Raw genomic sequence first — 18,356 nt, 5'->3', positions numbered from 1 at the left:
ACATGGCCACATTCATTCACACTGTCTCTAGCCGTCACATGTAATGCACCAAAACCACAGCTCCCTATCCATATCCAGGCCCCACAGACCTTTTCATGGTATACCCCATACATTTCATGTGCCCTGGTTCAGTCCATTGACAGCATGTTTACCCCAGTAGCACCAGAAATGGATGAAGGCAAGCAAGTATGAATATGTACATATGTATATATGTACATGTCTATGTATGTGTATGTATATATGTTGATATGTATGAATATGTATGTGTGTGTGTGTGTGTGTGTGTTTATATTTATATATGTGTATGTAAACAAATTACAACCATGGAGACATCACACACCCCTGCCGCAAACCTACATTCACTGAGAACCAATCACTTTCCTCTCTTCCTACACGTACACATGCCTTACATCCTCGATAAAAACTTTTCACTGCTTCTAACAACTTGCCTCCCACACCATATATTCTTAATACCTTCCACAGAGCATCTCTATCAACTCTATCATATGCCTTCTCCAGATCCATAAACGCTACATACAAATCCATTTGCTTTTCTAAGTATTTCTCACATACATTCTTCAAAGCAAACACCTGATCCACACATCCTCTACCACTTCTGAAACCACACTGCTCTTCCCCAATCTGATGCTCTGTACATGCCTTCACCCTCTCAATCAATACTCTCCCATATAATTTACCAGGAATACTCAACAAACTTATACCTCTGTAATTTGAGCACTCACTCTTATCCCCTTTGCCTTTGTACAATGGCACTAATTTGTTTATGGATGGGGTTGTTAGGGAGGTAAATGCAAGAGTCTTGGAAAGAGGGGCAAGTATGAAGTCTGTTGGGGATGAGAGAGCTTGGGAAGTGAGTCAGTTGTTGTTCGCTGATGATACAGTGCTGATGGCGGATTCATGTGAGAAACTGCAGAAGCTGGTGACGGAGTTTGGTAAAGTGTGTGGAAGAAGAAAGTTAAGAGTAAATGTGAATAAGAGCAAGGTTATTAGGTACAGTAGGGTTGAGGGTCAAGTCAATTGGGAGGTGAGTTTGAATGGAGAAAAACTGGAGGAAGTGAAGTGTTTTAGATATCTGGGAGTGGATCTGTCAGCGGATGGAACCATGGAAGCGGAAGTGGATCATAGGGTGGGGGAGGGGGCGAAAATTTTGGGAGCCTTGAAAAATGTGTGGAAGTCGAGAACATTATCCCGGAAAGCAAAAATGGGTATGTTTGAAGGAATAGTAGTTCCAACAATGTTGTATGGTTGCGAGGCGTGGGCTATGGATAGAGTTGTGTGCAGGAGGATGGATGTGCTGGAAATGAGATGTTTGAGGACAATGTGTGGTGTGAGGTGGTTTGATCGAGTAAGTAACGTAAGGGTAAGAGAGATGTGTGGAAATAAAAAGAGCGTGGTTGAGAGAGCAGAAGAGGGTGTTTTGAAATGGTTTGGGCACATGGAGAGAATGAGTGAGGAAAGATTGACCAAGAGGATATATGTGTCGGAGGTGGAGGGAACGAGGAGAAGAGGGAGACCAAATTGGAGGTGGAAAGATGGAGTGAAAAGGATTTTGTGTGATCGGGGCCTGAACATGCAGGAGGGTGAAAGGAGGGCAAGGAATAGAGTGAATTGGAGCGATGTGGTATACAGGGGTTGACGTGCTGTCAGTGGATTGAATCAAGGCATGTGAAGCGTCCGGGGTAAACCATGGAAAGCTGTGTAGGTATGTATATTTGCGTGTGTGGACGTGTGTATATACATGTGTATGGGGGTGGGTTGGGCCATTTTCTTTCGTCTGTTTCCTTGCGCTACCTCGCAAACGCGGGAGACAGCGACAAAGTATAAAAAAAAAAAAAAAAAAAAAAAAAAATGTGTATGTAAGTGGATGGGTTGTTCTTCGTATGTTTCCTGGCACTACCTTGCTGACACGGGAAATGGCGATCAAGTATAATGAAAAAAAATGAATAAATAAGTATATGTAGAATAATTACTATTTTAGTATTATTGAAGACGTTATCTTTGATAGGTCACAGTCAAGAAAATGCGCATGAATAAACAAGACTTCAGAACCCAAAGAGAAAATTGGAGGCAAAACAAGAACATGAATAAGGGAAAACTGACTGAAATGGACATTACTAATGAGAAGAAGCAGACAGCTGAGAGGAAGAGTTTTAATATCATTGCAGCTGATTCGTTGTCAGACCTGAAAACCAGAAGAAAAAGAATTAGCAGGTAAGTAATGTTTCTTCTTTACATGAGCAATGGTTACTAATATTGTATAGTGAAGTTCTATATAAATTGGATAGCTTTATTGTTGATAAAATTTGTAAACAGTTCCCCTTCTTGTCCACATAATAAGTTTATGATACGCTTGACACCAGACTCGAACGCACCCAACCTCCATTTGGGTAGTCACTTGTTTTCCAAATGGCGTCCTAGCTACGTCTTTTTGTTGTATATCAAGTGATTGTTGTATTTCTTTCTTTTATCTCCCCTAATGATGTGATTATTACACGAAAGTGCACTTGGGAACTTATCGTGTTTCATTTCCCAATCAAAGGAATAGGAATGGATGAAAGCAAGCAAGTATGAATATGCACATATGTATATATCTGTGTATGTATATGTTGATATGTATATGTGCGTGTATGGGCGTTTATGTATATATATGTGTATGTGAGTGGATGGGCCATTCTCCGTCTGTTTCCTGGTGCTACTTCTTTGATGCAGGAAACAGGTTTGGGGTGTCTGAATGTGTGCGGGTGTAACCAAGATGAGAAGAAAGGAGAGGTAGGTAGCAGTATGTTTGAGGAAAGAAGCCTAGATGTTTTGGCTCTTGAGTGAAACGAAGCTCTAGGATAAAAGGGAAGAGTGGTCTTGGGAGTAAAGTCAGGGGTTGGTGAGAGGACAAGAGCTAAGGAAGGAGTGGCACTACTCCTGAAGCAGGAATTGTGGGAGTATGTGTTAGAGTGTAAGAAAGTAAGTTCTAGATTGATTTGGGTAAAACTGAAAGTGGATGGAGAGAGAAGGGTGATTATTGGTGCCTATGCACCTGGTCATGAGAAGAAAGATCATGAGAGGCAAGTGTTTTGGTAGCAGCTGAATGAGTGTGCTAGCAGCTTTGATGCATGAGATTGGGTTATCGTGATGGGTGATTTATATACTAAGGCGAGTAATATGGCAGTTGAGGGTATAATTGGTGTATATGGGGTGTTCAGTATTTTAAATAGAAATAGTGAAGAGCTTGTGGATTTGTGTGGTGATTGGGAATACCTGGTTTAAAAAGAGACATATACATAAGCATACATATGTGAGTAGGAGAGATTATCAAAGGGCATTATTGGATTAATAGATGTGTAAAAAAGAGAGACTTTTGGATGTTAATGTGCTGAGAGAGGCCGCTGGAGAGATGTCTGTTCACTGTCTTGTGGAGGGGAGGAAAAGGTGAAGATTTGTAAAGGTTTCCAGAATAGAAGATGGGAATGTTGGGGAGAAGAGAGTGGAGAGAGTAAGTGAGCTTGGAAAGGAGACTTGTGTGAGGAAGAACCAGGAGAGATTAAATGTAAAATGGCAAAAGGTAAGAGCAAATGACATGAGGGGAGTGGGTGAGGAATGGGATGTATTTAGGGAAGCAGTGATGGCTTGCGCAAAAGATGCATGGGGCATGAGAAAGGTGGGAGGTGGGCAGATTAGAAAGGATAGTGAGTGGTGGGATGAAGAAGTAAGGTTGTTAGTGAAAGAGAAAAGAGAGGCATTTGGAAGATACTTGCAGGGAAGTAGTGCAAATGACAGGGAGATGTATAAAAGAAAGTGGGAGGAGGTCAAGAGAAAGGTGCAAGAGGTGAAAAAGAAGGCAAATGAAAGTTGGGGTGAGAGTGTATCATTAAATTTTAGGAAGAATAAAAAGATGTTTTGGAAAGAGATGAATAACGTGTGTAACACTAGAGAACAAATGGGAACATCAGTGAAGGGGCAAGTGGGTATGTAATAAATGGTAGTGATGAACTGAGAAGGAGATGGAGTAAGTATTTTGAAGGTTTGTTAAATGTGTTTGATGATAGAGTGGCGGATATGGGGTGTTTTGGCCGGGGTGGTGTGCAGAGTGACAAGGTCAGGGAGAACGGTTTGGTAAACAGAGAAGAGGTAGTGAAAGCTTTGCGGAAGATGAAATCCGACAAGGCGGCAGGTTTGGATGGTATTGCGGTGGAATTTATTAAGAAAGGGGGTTACATTGTTGTTGACTGATTGGTAAGGATATTCATTGTATGTATGGATCATGGTGAAGTGCCTGAGGATTGGTGGAATGCATGCATAGCGCCATTGTACAAAGACAAAAGGGATAAAGGTGATTGGTTAAACAACAGAGGCATAAATTTGTTGAGTATTCCTGGGAAATTATTGGGAGGGTATTGATTGAGAGAGTGAAGGCAAGTACAGATCATCACATTGGGGAAGAGCATTGTGGTTTCAGAGGTGGTAGAGGATAAGTGGATCAGGTGTTTGCTTTGAAGAATGTATGTGAGAAATACTTAGAAAAACAGATGGATTTGTATGTTGCATTTATGGATCTGGAGAAGGCATATGATAGGGTTGATAGAGATGCTTTATGGAAGGTACTAAGAGTATACGGGGTGGGAGGTAAGTTGCTAGAAGCAGTGAAAAGATTTTACCAAGAATGTAAGTCATGTGTACAAGTAGGAAGAGAGGAGAGTGATTGGTTCCCAGTGAATGTCGGTTTGCGGCAGGGATGTGTGATATCCTCATGATTGTTTAATTTGTTTATGGATGGGGTGGTTAGGGAGGTGAATGCAAGTGTTTTGGAGAGAGGGGCAAGTATGCAGTCTGTTGTGGATGGGAGGGACTGGGAAGTGAGTCAGTTGTTGCTTGCCAGTGATACAGCACTGGTGGCTGATTTGGGTGAGAAACTGCAGAGGTTGGTAACTGACTTTGGAAAATTGTGTGAAAGGAGATAGTTTAGAATAAATGTGAATAAGAGCAAGGTTATTAGGTTCAGTAGGGTTGAGGGACAAGTTAATTGGGATGTAAGTTTGAATGGAGAAAAATTGGAGGAAGCAAAGTGTTTTAGATACCTGGGAGTGGACTTAGCAGTGGATGGAGCCATGGAAGTGGAAGTGAGTCACAGGATGGGGGAGGGGGTGAAGGTTGTGGGAGTGATGAAGAATGTGTGGAAGGAGAGAACATTATCTCAGAGAGCAAAAATCGGTATGTTTGAAGGAATAGTAGTTCCAACAATGTTATATGGTTGTGAGGCATGTGCTATAGATAGGGCTGTATGGAGGATGGTGTATGTGTTGGAAATGAAATGTTTGAGGACATCATGTGATGTGAGGTGTTTGATCGAGTAAGTAATGAAAGAGTAAGAGAGAGATGTGTGGAAATACAGAGAGTGTGCTTAAGAGAGCAGAAGAGGGTGTGTTGAAATGGTTTGGACATTTGGAGAGAATGAGTGAGGAAAGATTGACAAAGAGGATATATGTGTCAGAGGTGAAGGGAACAAGGAGAAGCAGGGAAACCAAATTGGAAGTTAAAGAAGGGAGTGAAAAAGATTTTGGGGTGTTCGGGGGTGAACATCAGGGGGGTAAAGGGGGGGCAAAAATAGAGTGAATTGGTGGTAAAACTGGGGTTGATGTGTTTGTCAAGGGGACAAAACTAGGGCATGTAAAAAGGGCGGGGGAAACCAGGGAAAAGGGGTTCTTTGGGGCCTGGATGTGGAAAGGGAGTGGGGTTTTTGGTGCATTACACATGACAGCTAAGACTGACTGTGAATGAATGGGCCCTTTTTTTGTCTGTTTTTCCGGGCCCACAAACCCTCACTAAAGCAGGGGGTAGCGAGGTTTTTCCTGTGTGTATATAAAATATAAAAATTGAATATTATTGTTTTTTTTTTTTTTTGTTTTTTTATTTTTGTTGTCTGGTTTTGGAGGTTTTTGGAATAAAGAAAAAAATTAATTAAAAAATTTATATTAATAATAATAAAAATATAATATAAATTTCCTTGGTTTTAACCCCCACCTTTCCCTTTCCGGGAAAATTAATTAATGAAAGAAAAAAAATTATTTTAATAAATTATTTTTATTTTTTATTTATTATTTAATATAAATAAAATTTTTTTTTTTTTTTAAATCCATCTTTCCACCTTTCCCAAATTTTGGTTTTCCCTCTTCTCCTCTTCCCTCCACCTCCCAACATATATTCTCTTTTGGGCAATTTTTTCCTCACTCATTCTCTCCATGTGCCCAAACCACTTAAAACACCCTCTTCTGCTCTCCCCAAAACCCCGCTCTTTTTTTTCCAACTTTTTCTCTTACCCTTACGTTACTCACTCGATCAAACCACCTCACCCACAAAATTGTCCTCAAACATCTCATTTCCAGAAAATCCCTCCTCCTTTGGGACAAAAATCTATCCATAGCCCACGCCTCGCAACCTTTCAACATTTTTTTGGAAACCCCTATTCCTTTTAAACATTTCCCCCTTTTTTCTTTTTCCCAGTTAAAGTTCTCGACTTCCAAACATTTTTCAAGGGGCCCCCAAAAATTTTTGCCCCCCCCCCCACCCTATTTATCCCCTTCCGCTTCCATGGTTTTCCCCCGCTGCCCGATCCACTCCCCCCGTTTTCTAAAACACTTCACTTCCTCCAGTTTTTTCCCCTTCAAAAATCACCTCCCAATTGACTTGACCCTCAACCCCCACTGTACCTTAAAAACCCTTTCTCTTATTCACATTTACTCTTAAAATTTTTTCTTCCACACACTTTACCCAAAATCAAATCACCAGCTTCTGCAGTTTTTTCACATGAATCAGCCCCAGCGCTGTTTCATCAGCGAACAACAACTACTCACTTTTCCCCAAGCTCTCTCATCCCCAACAGACTTCATACTTGCCCCTCTTTCCAGGACTCTTGCATTTACCTCCCTAACAACCCCATCCATAAACAAATTAAACAACCATGGAGACATCACACACCCCTGCCGCAAACCTACATTCACTGAGAACCAATCACTTTCCTCTCTTCCTACACGTACACATGCCTTACATCCTCGATAAAAACTTTTCACTGCTTCTAACAACTTTCCTCCCACACCATATATTCTTAATACCTTCCACAGAGCATCTCTATCAACTCTATCATATGCCTTCTCCAGATCCATAAATGCTACATACAAATCCATTTGCTTTTCTAAGTATTTCTCACATACATTCTTCAAAGCAAACACCTGATCCACACATCCATATATATATATATAGTCCTCTGTTCTTAACGCTACCTCGCTAATGCGGGAAATGGCGAATAGTTTAAAAGAAGAAAAAAAGAAAGATATTGTATGGATTTGTATGTTGCATTTATGGATCTGAGAAGGCAAATGCAAGAGTTTTGGAAAGAGGGGCAAGTATGAAGTCTGTTGGGGATGAGAGAGCTTGGAAGTGAGTCAGTTGTTGTTCGCTGATGATACAGCGCTGGTGGCTGATTCATGTGAGAAACTGCAGAAGCTGGTGACTGAGTTTGATAAAGTGTGTGAAAGAAGAAAGGCAAAATGAAAGTTGGGTGAGAGTGTATCATTAAATTTTAGGAAGAATAAAAAGATGTTTTGGAAAGAGATGAATAACGTGTGTAACACTAGAGAACAAATGGGAACATCAGTGAAGGGGCAAGTGGGTATGTAATAAATGGTAGTGATGAACTGAGAAGGAGATGGAGTGAGTATTTTGAAGGTTTGTTGAATGTGTTTGATGATAGAGTGGCAGATATAGGGTGTTTTGGTCGAGGTGGTGTGCAAAGTGAGAGGGTTAGGGAAAATTATTTGGTAAACAGAGAAGAGGTAGTGAAAGCTTTGCGGAAGATGAAAGCCAGCAAGGCAGCAGGTTTGGATGGTATTGCAGTGGAATTTATTAAAAAAGGGGGTGACTGTATTGTGGACTGGTTGGTAAGGTTATTTAATGTATGTATGACTCATGGTGAGGTGCCTGAGGATTGGCGGAATGCTTGCATAGTGCCACTGTACAAAGGCAAAGGGGATAAGAGTGAGTGCTCAAATTACAGAGGTATAAGTTTGTTGAGTATTCCTGGTAAATTATATGGGAGGGTATTGATTGAGAGGGTGAAGGCATGTACAGAGCATCAGATCGGGGAAGAGCAGTGTGGTTTCAGAAGTGGTAGAGGATGTGTGGATCAGGTGTTTGCTTTGAAGAATGTATGTGAGAAATACTTAGAAAAGCAAATGGATTTGTATGTAGCATTTATGGATCTGGAGAAGGCATATGATAGAGTTGATAGAGATGCTCTGTGGAAGGTATTAAGAATATATGGTGTGGGAGGAAAGTTGTTAGAAGCAGTGAAAAGTTTTTATCGAGGATGTAAGGCATGTGTATGTGTAGGAAAAGAGGAAAGTGATTGGTTCTCAGTGAATGTAGGTTTGCGGCAGGGGTGTGTGATGTCTCCATGGTTGTTTAATTTGTTTATGGATGGGGTTGTTAGGGAGGTAAATGCAAGAGTTTTGGAAAGAGGGGCAAGTATGAAGTCTGTTGGGGATGAGAGAGCTTGGGAAGTGAGTCAGTTGTTCGCTGATGATACAGCGCTGGTGGCTGATTCATGTGAGAAACTGCAGAAGCTGGTGACTGAGTTTGGTAAAGTGTGTGGAAGAAGAAAGTTAAGAGTAAATGTGAAAAAGAGCAAGGTTATTAGGTACAGTAGGGTTGAGGGTCAAGTCAATTGGGAGGTGAGTTTGAATGGAGAAAAACTGGAGGAAGTGAAGTGTTTTAGATATCTTGGAGTGGATCTGGCAGCGGATGGAACCATGGAAGCGGAAGTGGATCATAGGGTGGGGAGGGGGCGAAAATTCTAGGGGCCTTGAAGAATGTGTGGAAGTCGAGAACATTATCTCGGAAAGCAAAAATGGGTATGTTTGAAGGAATAGTGGTTCCAACAATGTTGTATGGTTGCGAGGCGTGGGCTATGGATAGAGTTGTGCGCAGGAGGATGGATGTGCTGGAAATGAGATGTTTGAGGACAATGTGTGGTGTGAGGTGGTTTGATCGAGTGAGTAACGTAAGGGTAAGAGAGATGTGTGGAAATAAAAAGAGCGTGGTTGAGAGAGCAGAAGAGGGTGTTTTGAAGTGATTTGGGCACATGGAGAGAATGAGTGAGGAAAGATTGACCAAGAGGATATATGTGTCGGAGGTGGAGGGAACGAGGAGAAGAGGGAGACCAAATTGGAGGTGGAAAGATGGAGTGAAAAAGATTTTGTGTGATCGGGGCCTGAACATGCAGGAGGGTGAAAGGAGGGCAAGGAATAGAGTGAATTGGAGCGATGTGGTATACCGGGGTTGACGTGCTGTCAGTGGATTGAATCAAGGCATGTGAAGCGACTGGGGTAAACCATGGAAAGCTGTGTAGGTATGTATATTTGCGTGTGTGGACGTATGTATATACATGTGTATGGGGGGGGGTTGGGCCATTTCTTTCGTCTGTTTTTTTTTTTTTTTTCCAAAAGAAGGAACAGAGAATTGGGTCAGGTGAGGGTATTCCCTCAAAGGCCCAGTCCTCTTTTCTTAAAGCTACCTCGCTAACGCGGGAAATGGCGAATAGTTTAAAAGAAGAAAAAAAGAAAGATATTGTATGGATTTGTATGTAGCATTTATGGATCTGGAGAAGGCATATGATAGAGTTGATAGAGATGCTCTGTGGAAGGTATTAAGAATATATGGTGTGGGAGGCAAGTTGTTAGAAGCTGTGAAAAGTTTTTATCGAGGATGTATGGCATGTGTACGTGTAGGAAGAGAGGAAAGTGATTGGTTCTCAGTGAATGTAGGTTTGCGGCAGGGGTGTGTGATGTCTCCATGGTTGTTTAATTTGTTTATGGATGGGGTTGTTAGGGAGGTAAATGCAAGAGTTTTGGAAAGAGGGGCAAGTATGAAGTCTGTTGGGGATGAGAGAGCTTGGGAAGTGAGTCAGTTGTTGTTCGCTGATGATACAGCGCTGGTGGCTGATTCATGTGAGAAACTGCAGAAGCTGGTGACTGAGTTTGATAAAGTGTGTGAAAGAAGAAGTTAAGAGTAAATGTGAATAAGAGCAAGGTTATTAGGTACAGTAGGATTGAGGGTCAAGTCAATTGGGAGGTAAGTTTGAATGGAGAAAAACTGGAGAAGTAAAGTGTTTTAGATATCTTGGAGTGGATCTGGCAGCGGATGGAACATGGAAGCAGAAGTTGATCATATCGTGGGGGAGGGGGCGAAAATCCTGGAGCCTTGAAGAATGTGTGGAAGTCGAGAACATTATCTCGGAAAGCAAAAATGGGTATGTTTGAAGGAATAGTGGTTCCAACAATGTGTATGGTTGCGAGGCATGGGCCTATGATAGAGTTGATAGAGATGCTCTGTGGAAGGTATTAAGAATATATATATATATTTTTTTTTTTTTTTATTCTTTGTCGCTGTCTCCCGCGTTTGCGAGGTAGCGCAAGGAAACAGACGAAAGAAATGGCCCAACCCCCCCCATACACATGTATATACATACGTCCACACACGCAAATATACATACCTACACAGCTTTCCATGGTTTACCCCAGACGCTTCACATGCCTTGATTCAATCCACTGACAGCACGTCAACCCTGTATACCACATCGCTCCAATTCACTCTATTCCTTGCCCTCCTTTCACCCTCCTGAATATTTAGGCCCCAGTCACACAAAATCTTTTTCAATTTGGTCTCCCTCTTCTCCTCGTTCCCTCCACCTCCGACACATATATTCTCTTGGTCAATCTTTCCTCACTCATTCTCTCCATGTGCCCAAACCACTTCAAAACACCCTCTTCTGCTCTCTCAACCACGCTCTTTTTATTTCCACACATCTCTCTTACCCTTACGTTACTCACTCGATCAAACCACCTCACACCACACATTGTCCTCAAACATCTCATTTCCAGCACATCCATCCTCCTGCGCACAACTCTATCCATAGCCCACGCCTCGCAACCATACAACATTGTTGGAACCACTATTCCTTCAAACATACCCATTTTTGCTTTCCGAGATAATGTTCTCGACTTCCACACATTCTTCAGGGCCCCCAGAATTTCGCCCCCTCCCCCACCCTATGATCCACTTCCGCTTCCATGGTTCCATCCGCTGCCAGATCCACTCCCAGATATCTAAAACACTTCACTTCCTCCAGTTTTTCTCCATTCAAACTCACCTCCCAATTGACTTGACCCTCAACCCTACTGTACCTAATAACCTTGCTCTTATTCACATTTACTCTTAACTTCTTCTTCCACACACTTTACCAAACTCAGTCACCAGCTTCTGCAGTTTTCTCACATGAATCAGCCACCAGCGCTGTATCATCAGCGAACAACAACTGACTCACTTCCCAAGCTCTCTCATCCCCAACAGACTTCATACTTGCCCCTCTTTCCAGGACTCTTGCATTTACCTCCCTAACAACCCCATCCATAAACAAATTAAACAACCATGGAGACATCACACACCCCTGCCGCAAACCTACATTCACTGAGAACCAATCACTTTCCTCTCTTCCTACACGTACACATGCCTTACATCCTCGATAAAAACTTTTCACTGCTTCTAACAACTTTCCTCCCACACCATATATTCTTAATACCTTCCACAGAGCATCTCTATCAACTCTATCATATGCCTTCTCCAGATCCATAAATGCTACATACAAATCCATTTGCTTTTCTAAGTATTTCTCACATACATTCTTCAAAGCAAACACCTGATCCACACATCCATATATATATATATAGTCCTCTTTTCTTAAAGCTACCTCGCTAACGCGGGAAATGGCGAATAGTTTAAAAGAAGAAAAAAAGAAAGATATTGTATGGATTTGTATGTAGCATTTATGGATCTGGAGAAGGCATATGATAGAGTTGATAGAGATGCTCTGTGGAAGGTATTAAGAATATATGGTGTGGGAGGCAAGTTGTTAGAAGCTGTGAAAAGTTTTTATCGAGGATGTATGGCATGTGTACGTGTAGGAAGAGAGGAAAGTGATTGGTTCTCAGTGAATGTAGGTTTGCGGCAGGGGTGTGTGATGTCTCCATGGTTGTTTAATTTGTTTATGGATGGGGTTGTTAGGGAGGTAAATGCAAGAGTTTTGGAAAGAGGGGCAAGTATGAAGTCTGTTGGGGATGAGAGAGCTTGGGAAGTGAGTCAGTTGTTGTTCGCTGATGATACAGCGCTGGTGGCTGATTCATGTGAGAAACTGCAGAAGCTGGTGACTGAGTTTGATAAAGTGTGTGAAAGAAGAAAGTTAAGAGTAAATGTGAATAAGAGCAAGGTTATTAGGTACAGTAGGATTGAGGGTCAAGTCAATTGGGAGGTAAGTTTGAATGGAGAAAAACTGGAGGAAGTAAAGTGTTTTAGATATCTGGGAGTGGATCTGGCAGCGGATGGAACCATGGAAGCAGAAGTTGATCATATCGTGGGGGAGGGGGCGAAAATCCTGGGAGCCTTGAAGAATGTGTGGAAGTCGAGAACATTATCTCGGAAAGCAAAAATGGGTATGTTTGAAGGAATAGTGGTTCCAACAATGTTGTATGGTTGCGAGGCATGGGCTATGGATAGAGTTGTGCGCAGGAGGATTGATGTGCTGGAAATGAGATGTTTGAGGACAATGTGTGGTGTGAGGTGGTTTGATCGAGTAAGTAACGTAAGGGTAAGAGAGATGTGTGGAAATAAAAAGAGCGTGGTTGAGAGAGCAGAAAGGGTGTTTTGAAATGGTTTGGGCACATGGAGAGAATGAGTGAGGAAAGATTGACCAAGAGGATATATGTGTCGGAGGTGGAGGGAACGAGGAGAAGAGGGAGACCAAATTGGAGGTGGAAAGATGGAGTGAAAAAGATTTTGTGTGATCGGGGCCTGAACATGCAGGAGGGTGAAAGGAGGGCAAGAAATAGAGTGAATTGGAGTCATGTGGTATACAGGGGTTGACGTGCTGTCAGTGGATTGAAGCAAGGCATGTGAAGCGTCTGGGGTAAACCATGGAAAGCTGTGTAGGTATGTATATTTGCGTGTCTGGACGTGTGTATGTACATGTGTATGGGGGGGGGGGGTTGGGCCATTTCTTTCGTCTGTTTCCTTGCGCTACCTCGCAAACGCGGGAGACAGCGACAAAGTATAAAAAAAAAAAAAAAAAAAAAATATATATGTGTGTGTAAATGAGTGGATGGGCCAATCTTTGTCTGTTTTTTGCAATAAGCATGGCTGTCACAATGAGAAGTGTACAGAAAGATGCTCTCATGTTAATTAATAACTCTGGTGCCATTGATGGGTAATATGTTCTATATGGCCCCCACAAAATAAGTAAAACATATTCTGTCTGTTATATGAAAATATCATATATGTTCACACAATTTTGCAGAGTAAGGAGTTGGAGCCCTCTACTTCATAAAAGTAGTAGTGGTGTTTACATATTCCATTGCAATTATTGGGACTAGGAATCAAATATTCAAAGGAATGATTATCTGTTGATTTTGGGCGGAATATTTTTAGGAATTAAAAGTGTTAATAGCGGTTACAAGTAGATTCATCATGTCCTTTATACTTGGTTCATCACTTGGAGTTTTGTAACTGTCACATAAGTGTTTTAACTCTAATGTCCATAACAATCTACTAGCTTTCGAAATTTTATTCAGAATGACCTTGGCCGATCGCCTAGAAATGGAAGATGACAACCCTGAAAACATCAAGCACCATACATTTGGCAGCCTTGAGATGAATTATGTTGTCAAGAAGGAGCCCCAATATGACCGTATAAGACAGCAACAGAAGGAACACCATAAAGAGAGAAGAAAATTTCTTAGAACAGCCACTGAACTTAGGGGAAAATTTAGAGCCAAGGACTCTCTATTTTAGATACTTTTTTACAAATATGATGAGGGAGCATATTTTTTTGTCATACTTGAGTGCAATTTCCTGCATTAGCAAGTTAGCGCCAAGAACACACATCCATTCTCTAGCTGTCATGTGTAATGCACTGAAACCACAGCTTCCTATCCACAACCAAGCCCCACAGACCTTTCCATGTTTTACCCCACACTTCACATGCCCTCATTCAGTCCATTGATAGCATGTCAACCCCAGTATACCACACTGTTCCAGTTCACTCTATCCCTTTCATACCTTTCACCCTCCTGAATATTTAGGCCCCAGTCACACAAAATCTTTTTCAATTTGGTCTCCCAGTTCCCCTTGTTCCTTCCACTTCTGACACCTACGTCTCCTTTGTCAACCTTTCCTCTCTCATAGTCTCCATATTTCCAAACCATTTTAGCTCACCCTCTTCTGCTCTCTCAACCAAACTCTTTCTATTACCACACATCTCTCATCCCCTTTAATTATTTACTTGATCAAACCATCGCACCGTACATATTATCATCAGGTGTTTGATTTCCAACGCATCCTTCCTCTTGTGCACTTATCAATACCTTATCAATAGCCATGCCTCACACATATATAATATTGTTGGGACTTCTATACCTTCAAACATTCCTATTTTTGGCCTCCTAGGTAACATTCTCTATTTCCACTTTCTTCATTGCTTCCAGAACCTTTATCCCCCTCACCCACCCTATTATTCACCTCCACGTTTTCGTTTGCTGCCATGGCCACTTCCAGGTATCTAAAACTCTTCACTTCCTTGAAGTTTTCTCCATTCAAACTTACACTCCAGCTAATGTGTCCCTCAATACTGCTAATCCTAATAACCTTGTTTTTACTTAAATTTACTTTAAATTTCCTTCTTTCACACACTTCCAGACTAAATCACTGAACTTCTGCAGTTTCTCACTCAAATCTGCCACCAGTGCTGTATCAAACAAAACTGACTCACTTTCTGGTCCATCTCATCCCTCATAGACTGCACGCTCGCTGTCTCCCAAGACTCCTGTATTTACCACCCTCAACACAGCATCCATAAACCAATTAAACAACCATGGTGACATCACACAACGCTGCCATAGACCAACCTTCTCTTGGAACTATTCACTCTCCTTTCTTTCTACTTGCGCACATGCCTTACACTTGACAAAAACTTCTCACTGCTTGTACTAGCTTTCATTCCACACCATATATTCTTAAGACCTTCCACAAGGCATCTGTATTACTGTATCATATGCTTTCTTCATATCCATAAATGCCACATACAAATCCATCTCTTTCCCTAAATATTTCTCCCACATAATCTTTAAAGCAAACACCTGATCCACACATCCTCTACTACTTCTGAAACCACACTGCTCTTCCACAGTCTGATGCTCTGTATATGCCTTTACCCTCTCAGTCAGTACTCTCCCATTCATCATACTAGGTACACTCAACAAAGTTAACCCCTTGTAGTTTGAACACTCACCTTTATCTCCCTTGCCTTAACACAGTGGCTTTGTGCATGCATTTTGCGAGTCCTCAGGCACCTCATTATGATCTGTATGTACATTGAAAAATCCTTACCGACCAATCACCAATGTAGTCACCCCCCCTTTCTTAAGAAATTCATCTGCAATACCATCCAGTACAGCTGCCTTATCACATTTCGTTTTATGTAAGGCTTTCACTACCTCTTCTCTCTTCTTCAAATCACTCTTCATAACTCATATACTCGGCATACCACCCAGACCCAAGCACCTCCTCCTCACTTCATCACTTTTTGTCACCACTTCTCCTTTTGCCTCCTTCACTAATGTTCCTATTTGATCTCTTGTTTTTCACACATTATTAACCTCTTTCCAAAACATCTTATTCTCCCTAAAGTTTACTGATATTTGCTCATCCCAACAGTTCTTTCCCCACTTTTTCAACCCCTGCACCTTCCTTTTGACCTAGTGCTTTCTCTTATACATCTTCCAGTCACTTGCACTCCTTCCCTGAGTCATGTCCAAATGCCTCTCTTTTTTCTTTCCTGAGCAACTCTACTTACTACCTTTTCTTATCTGTGCACCTCCCACCTTATGCATACCACTTACATCTGCACATGCCATCACTACCTCCGTAAATACCTCCCATTTTTCACCCACTCCCTTTGCTTCATTTACTCTCACCTTTTGCTATTCCACACTCAGTCTCTCCCAGTATTTCTTTATACAATTCTAGGAGTGGATTTGGCAGAGGATGGAATCATGGAAGCGGAAGTGAATCATAGGGTGGGGGAGGGGGCAAAAGTTCTGGGAGCATTGAAGAATGTGGAAGTTGAGAACATTATCTCGGAAAGCAAAAATGGGTATGTTTGAAGGAATAGTGGTTTCAACAATGTTGTATGGTTGCGAGGTGTGGGCTATAGATAGAGTTGTGCAGAGGAGGGTGGATGTGCTGGAAATGAGATGTTTGAGGACAATATGTGGTGTGAGGTGGTTTGATCAAGTAAGTAATAATAGGGTAAGAGAGATGCGTGGTAATAAAAAGAGTGTGGTTGAGAGAGCAGAAGAGGGTGTTTTGAAATGGTTTGGTCACATGGAGAGAATGAGTGAGGAAAGATTGACCAAGAGGATATATGTGTCAGAGGTGGAGGGAACGAGGAGAAGTGGGAGACCAAATTGGAGGTGGAAAGATGGAGTGAAAAAGATTTTGAGTGATCGGGGCCTGAACATGCAGGAGGGTGAATGGCGTGTAAGGAATAGAGTGAATTGGAACGATGTGGTATACAGGGGTCGACGTGCTGTCAATGGATTGAACCAGGGCATGTGAAGCTTCTGGGTTAAACCATGGAAAGTTCTGTGGGGCCTGGATGTGGAAAGGGAGCTGTGGTTTCGGTGCATTATACATGACAGCTAGAGACTGAGTGTGAACAAATGTGGCCTTTGTTGTCTTTTCCTAGCGTTACCTCGTGCACATGCGGGGGGAGGGGGTTGTTATTTCATATGTGGCGGGGTGGCGATGGGAATGAATAAAGGCAGACAGTATGAATTATGTACATGTGTATATATATGTATATGTCTGTCTGTGTATACGTATATATGTATACGTTGAGATGTATAGGTATGTATATGTGCATGTGTGGATGTGTATGTATATACATGTGTATGTGGGTGGGTTGGGCCATTCTTTTGTCTGCTTCCTTGCGCTACCTCGCTAACATGGGAGACAGCGGCAAAGTAAAATAAATAGATATTAAAAGTCTCTTTTCCAAGCTCACATACTCTCACCACTCTAATGTCACTGACGTTGTTTCTTTTATTTCGAAAACTTCCACAAATCTTCACCCTCGCCTTTACATTCCACCAGCTGCCTTTCTCCGCACATTTACATCCAAAAGTATCTCTTTTACACCGCTAGCAATTGATATGCGACCCAGTAATGCCCTTTGACTATTTCTTCTACTTGTATATGTCCCCCTTCTTAAACCCGGTATTCCCAATCACCAGTCCCTTTTCAGCATATAGCTCCAATAGCTGTTAACCATATCCTTTCATATACTGAATATCTCATACCCCCATTTACATACTCACCTTCCACTTTATTCATCTTTGTATTCAAATCACCCATCACTTGGTTTCTTACATCAAAACTACTGATACAGTCTTTCAGCTGCTCCCAAAACACTTGCCTCTCATGATCTTTGACCTGTATCTTGCCCTCCATTTTCATTTTTACCTTACATCATTCTTGAACTTACTTCCTTACACTTTTTCACACTCTCCCACAGCTCGTGCTTCAGGAGTAGTGCTAATCCATTCTTAGCTCTTATCCTCTCACTAACCCCTGACTCTACTCCTGAGACATTTCCAAATCATTTCTTTCCTCAAACATATTACTTATATCTCCCATCCTGAGCTTTCTTCTGTTCTGTCTTTTAGAAATTGAAATACGGGAAAGGGGGTTTCTGCCCACTTGCTCCCGTCTCCTTTAGTCACCTATGACACAGGGATGATTCATTTGCCACATATTTGCCTTTTAAGCAATGCCGGTTGGCCACTCCTGGTTTATGAGGTGGTTAGATAAAACATGAAGCAATCAGTGTGATTTTGATGTGGATTGAGGGCACTGGTGTCAGTACAGTTTACTTTCGTGAAAAGTAGAGTGGAAGTGTGAAAATCTGGTTGTTGTTCATTAGTTCTCGGCAGTACCTTGGGATAGGGAATTTGGTATATAAGAGAATTATTATCTATTAATTTTGCATGGATCATTGTTAGAAATTCAGTGGTAATAGTATGTACAGGTTCATCTTAAAGACATATTTATTGTCTGTTATGTTTTATTCATCACCTGGAGGTTTGTTACTGAATTGTTTTAACTAGTATGCCCATAACACTCTAATAGCTTAATAAATGTAATTCAGAATGACCTTGGCAGCCTTGAGATGAATTATGTCATTG

At 41.7% G+C, this 18,356-nt stretch overlaps 1 protein-coding gene across 1 annotated transcript in view; it reads left to right on the top strand.

Annotated features, from left to right (window-relative positions):
* The window catches only part of l(2)34Fd (lethal (2) 34Fd), a 115,372-nt gene extending 97,146 nt beyond the window's left edge, over positions 1-18,226 (top strand). The window contains exons 14-15 of the mRNA XM_071690884.1: positions 2,027-2,232; positions 13,686-18,226. Coding sequence (XP_071546985.1) covers positions 2,027-2,232; positions 13,686-13,905 — 426 coding nt within the window. The 3' untranslated portion in view covers positions 13,906-18,226. The remainder of the gene's footprint in view (positions 1-2,026; positions 2,233-13,685) is intronic.
* The last annotated feature ends 130 nt before the right edge of the window (positions 18,227-18,356 follow it).

Source organism: Panulirus ornatus, chromosome 1 (assembly GCF_036320965.1).
Source record: "Panulirus ornatus isolate Po-2019 chromosome 1, ASM3632096v1, whole genome shotgun sequence".
NCBI classification, from domain to species: domain Eukaryota; kingdom Metazoa; phylum Arthropoda; class Malacostraca; order Decapoda; family Palinuridae; genus Panulirus; species Panulirus ornatus.
This window is presented reverse-complemented; position numbering and strand designations above follow the sequence as displayed.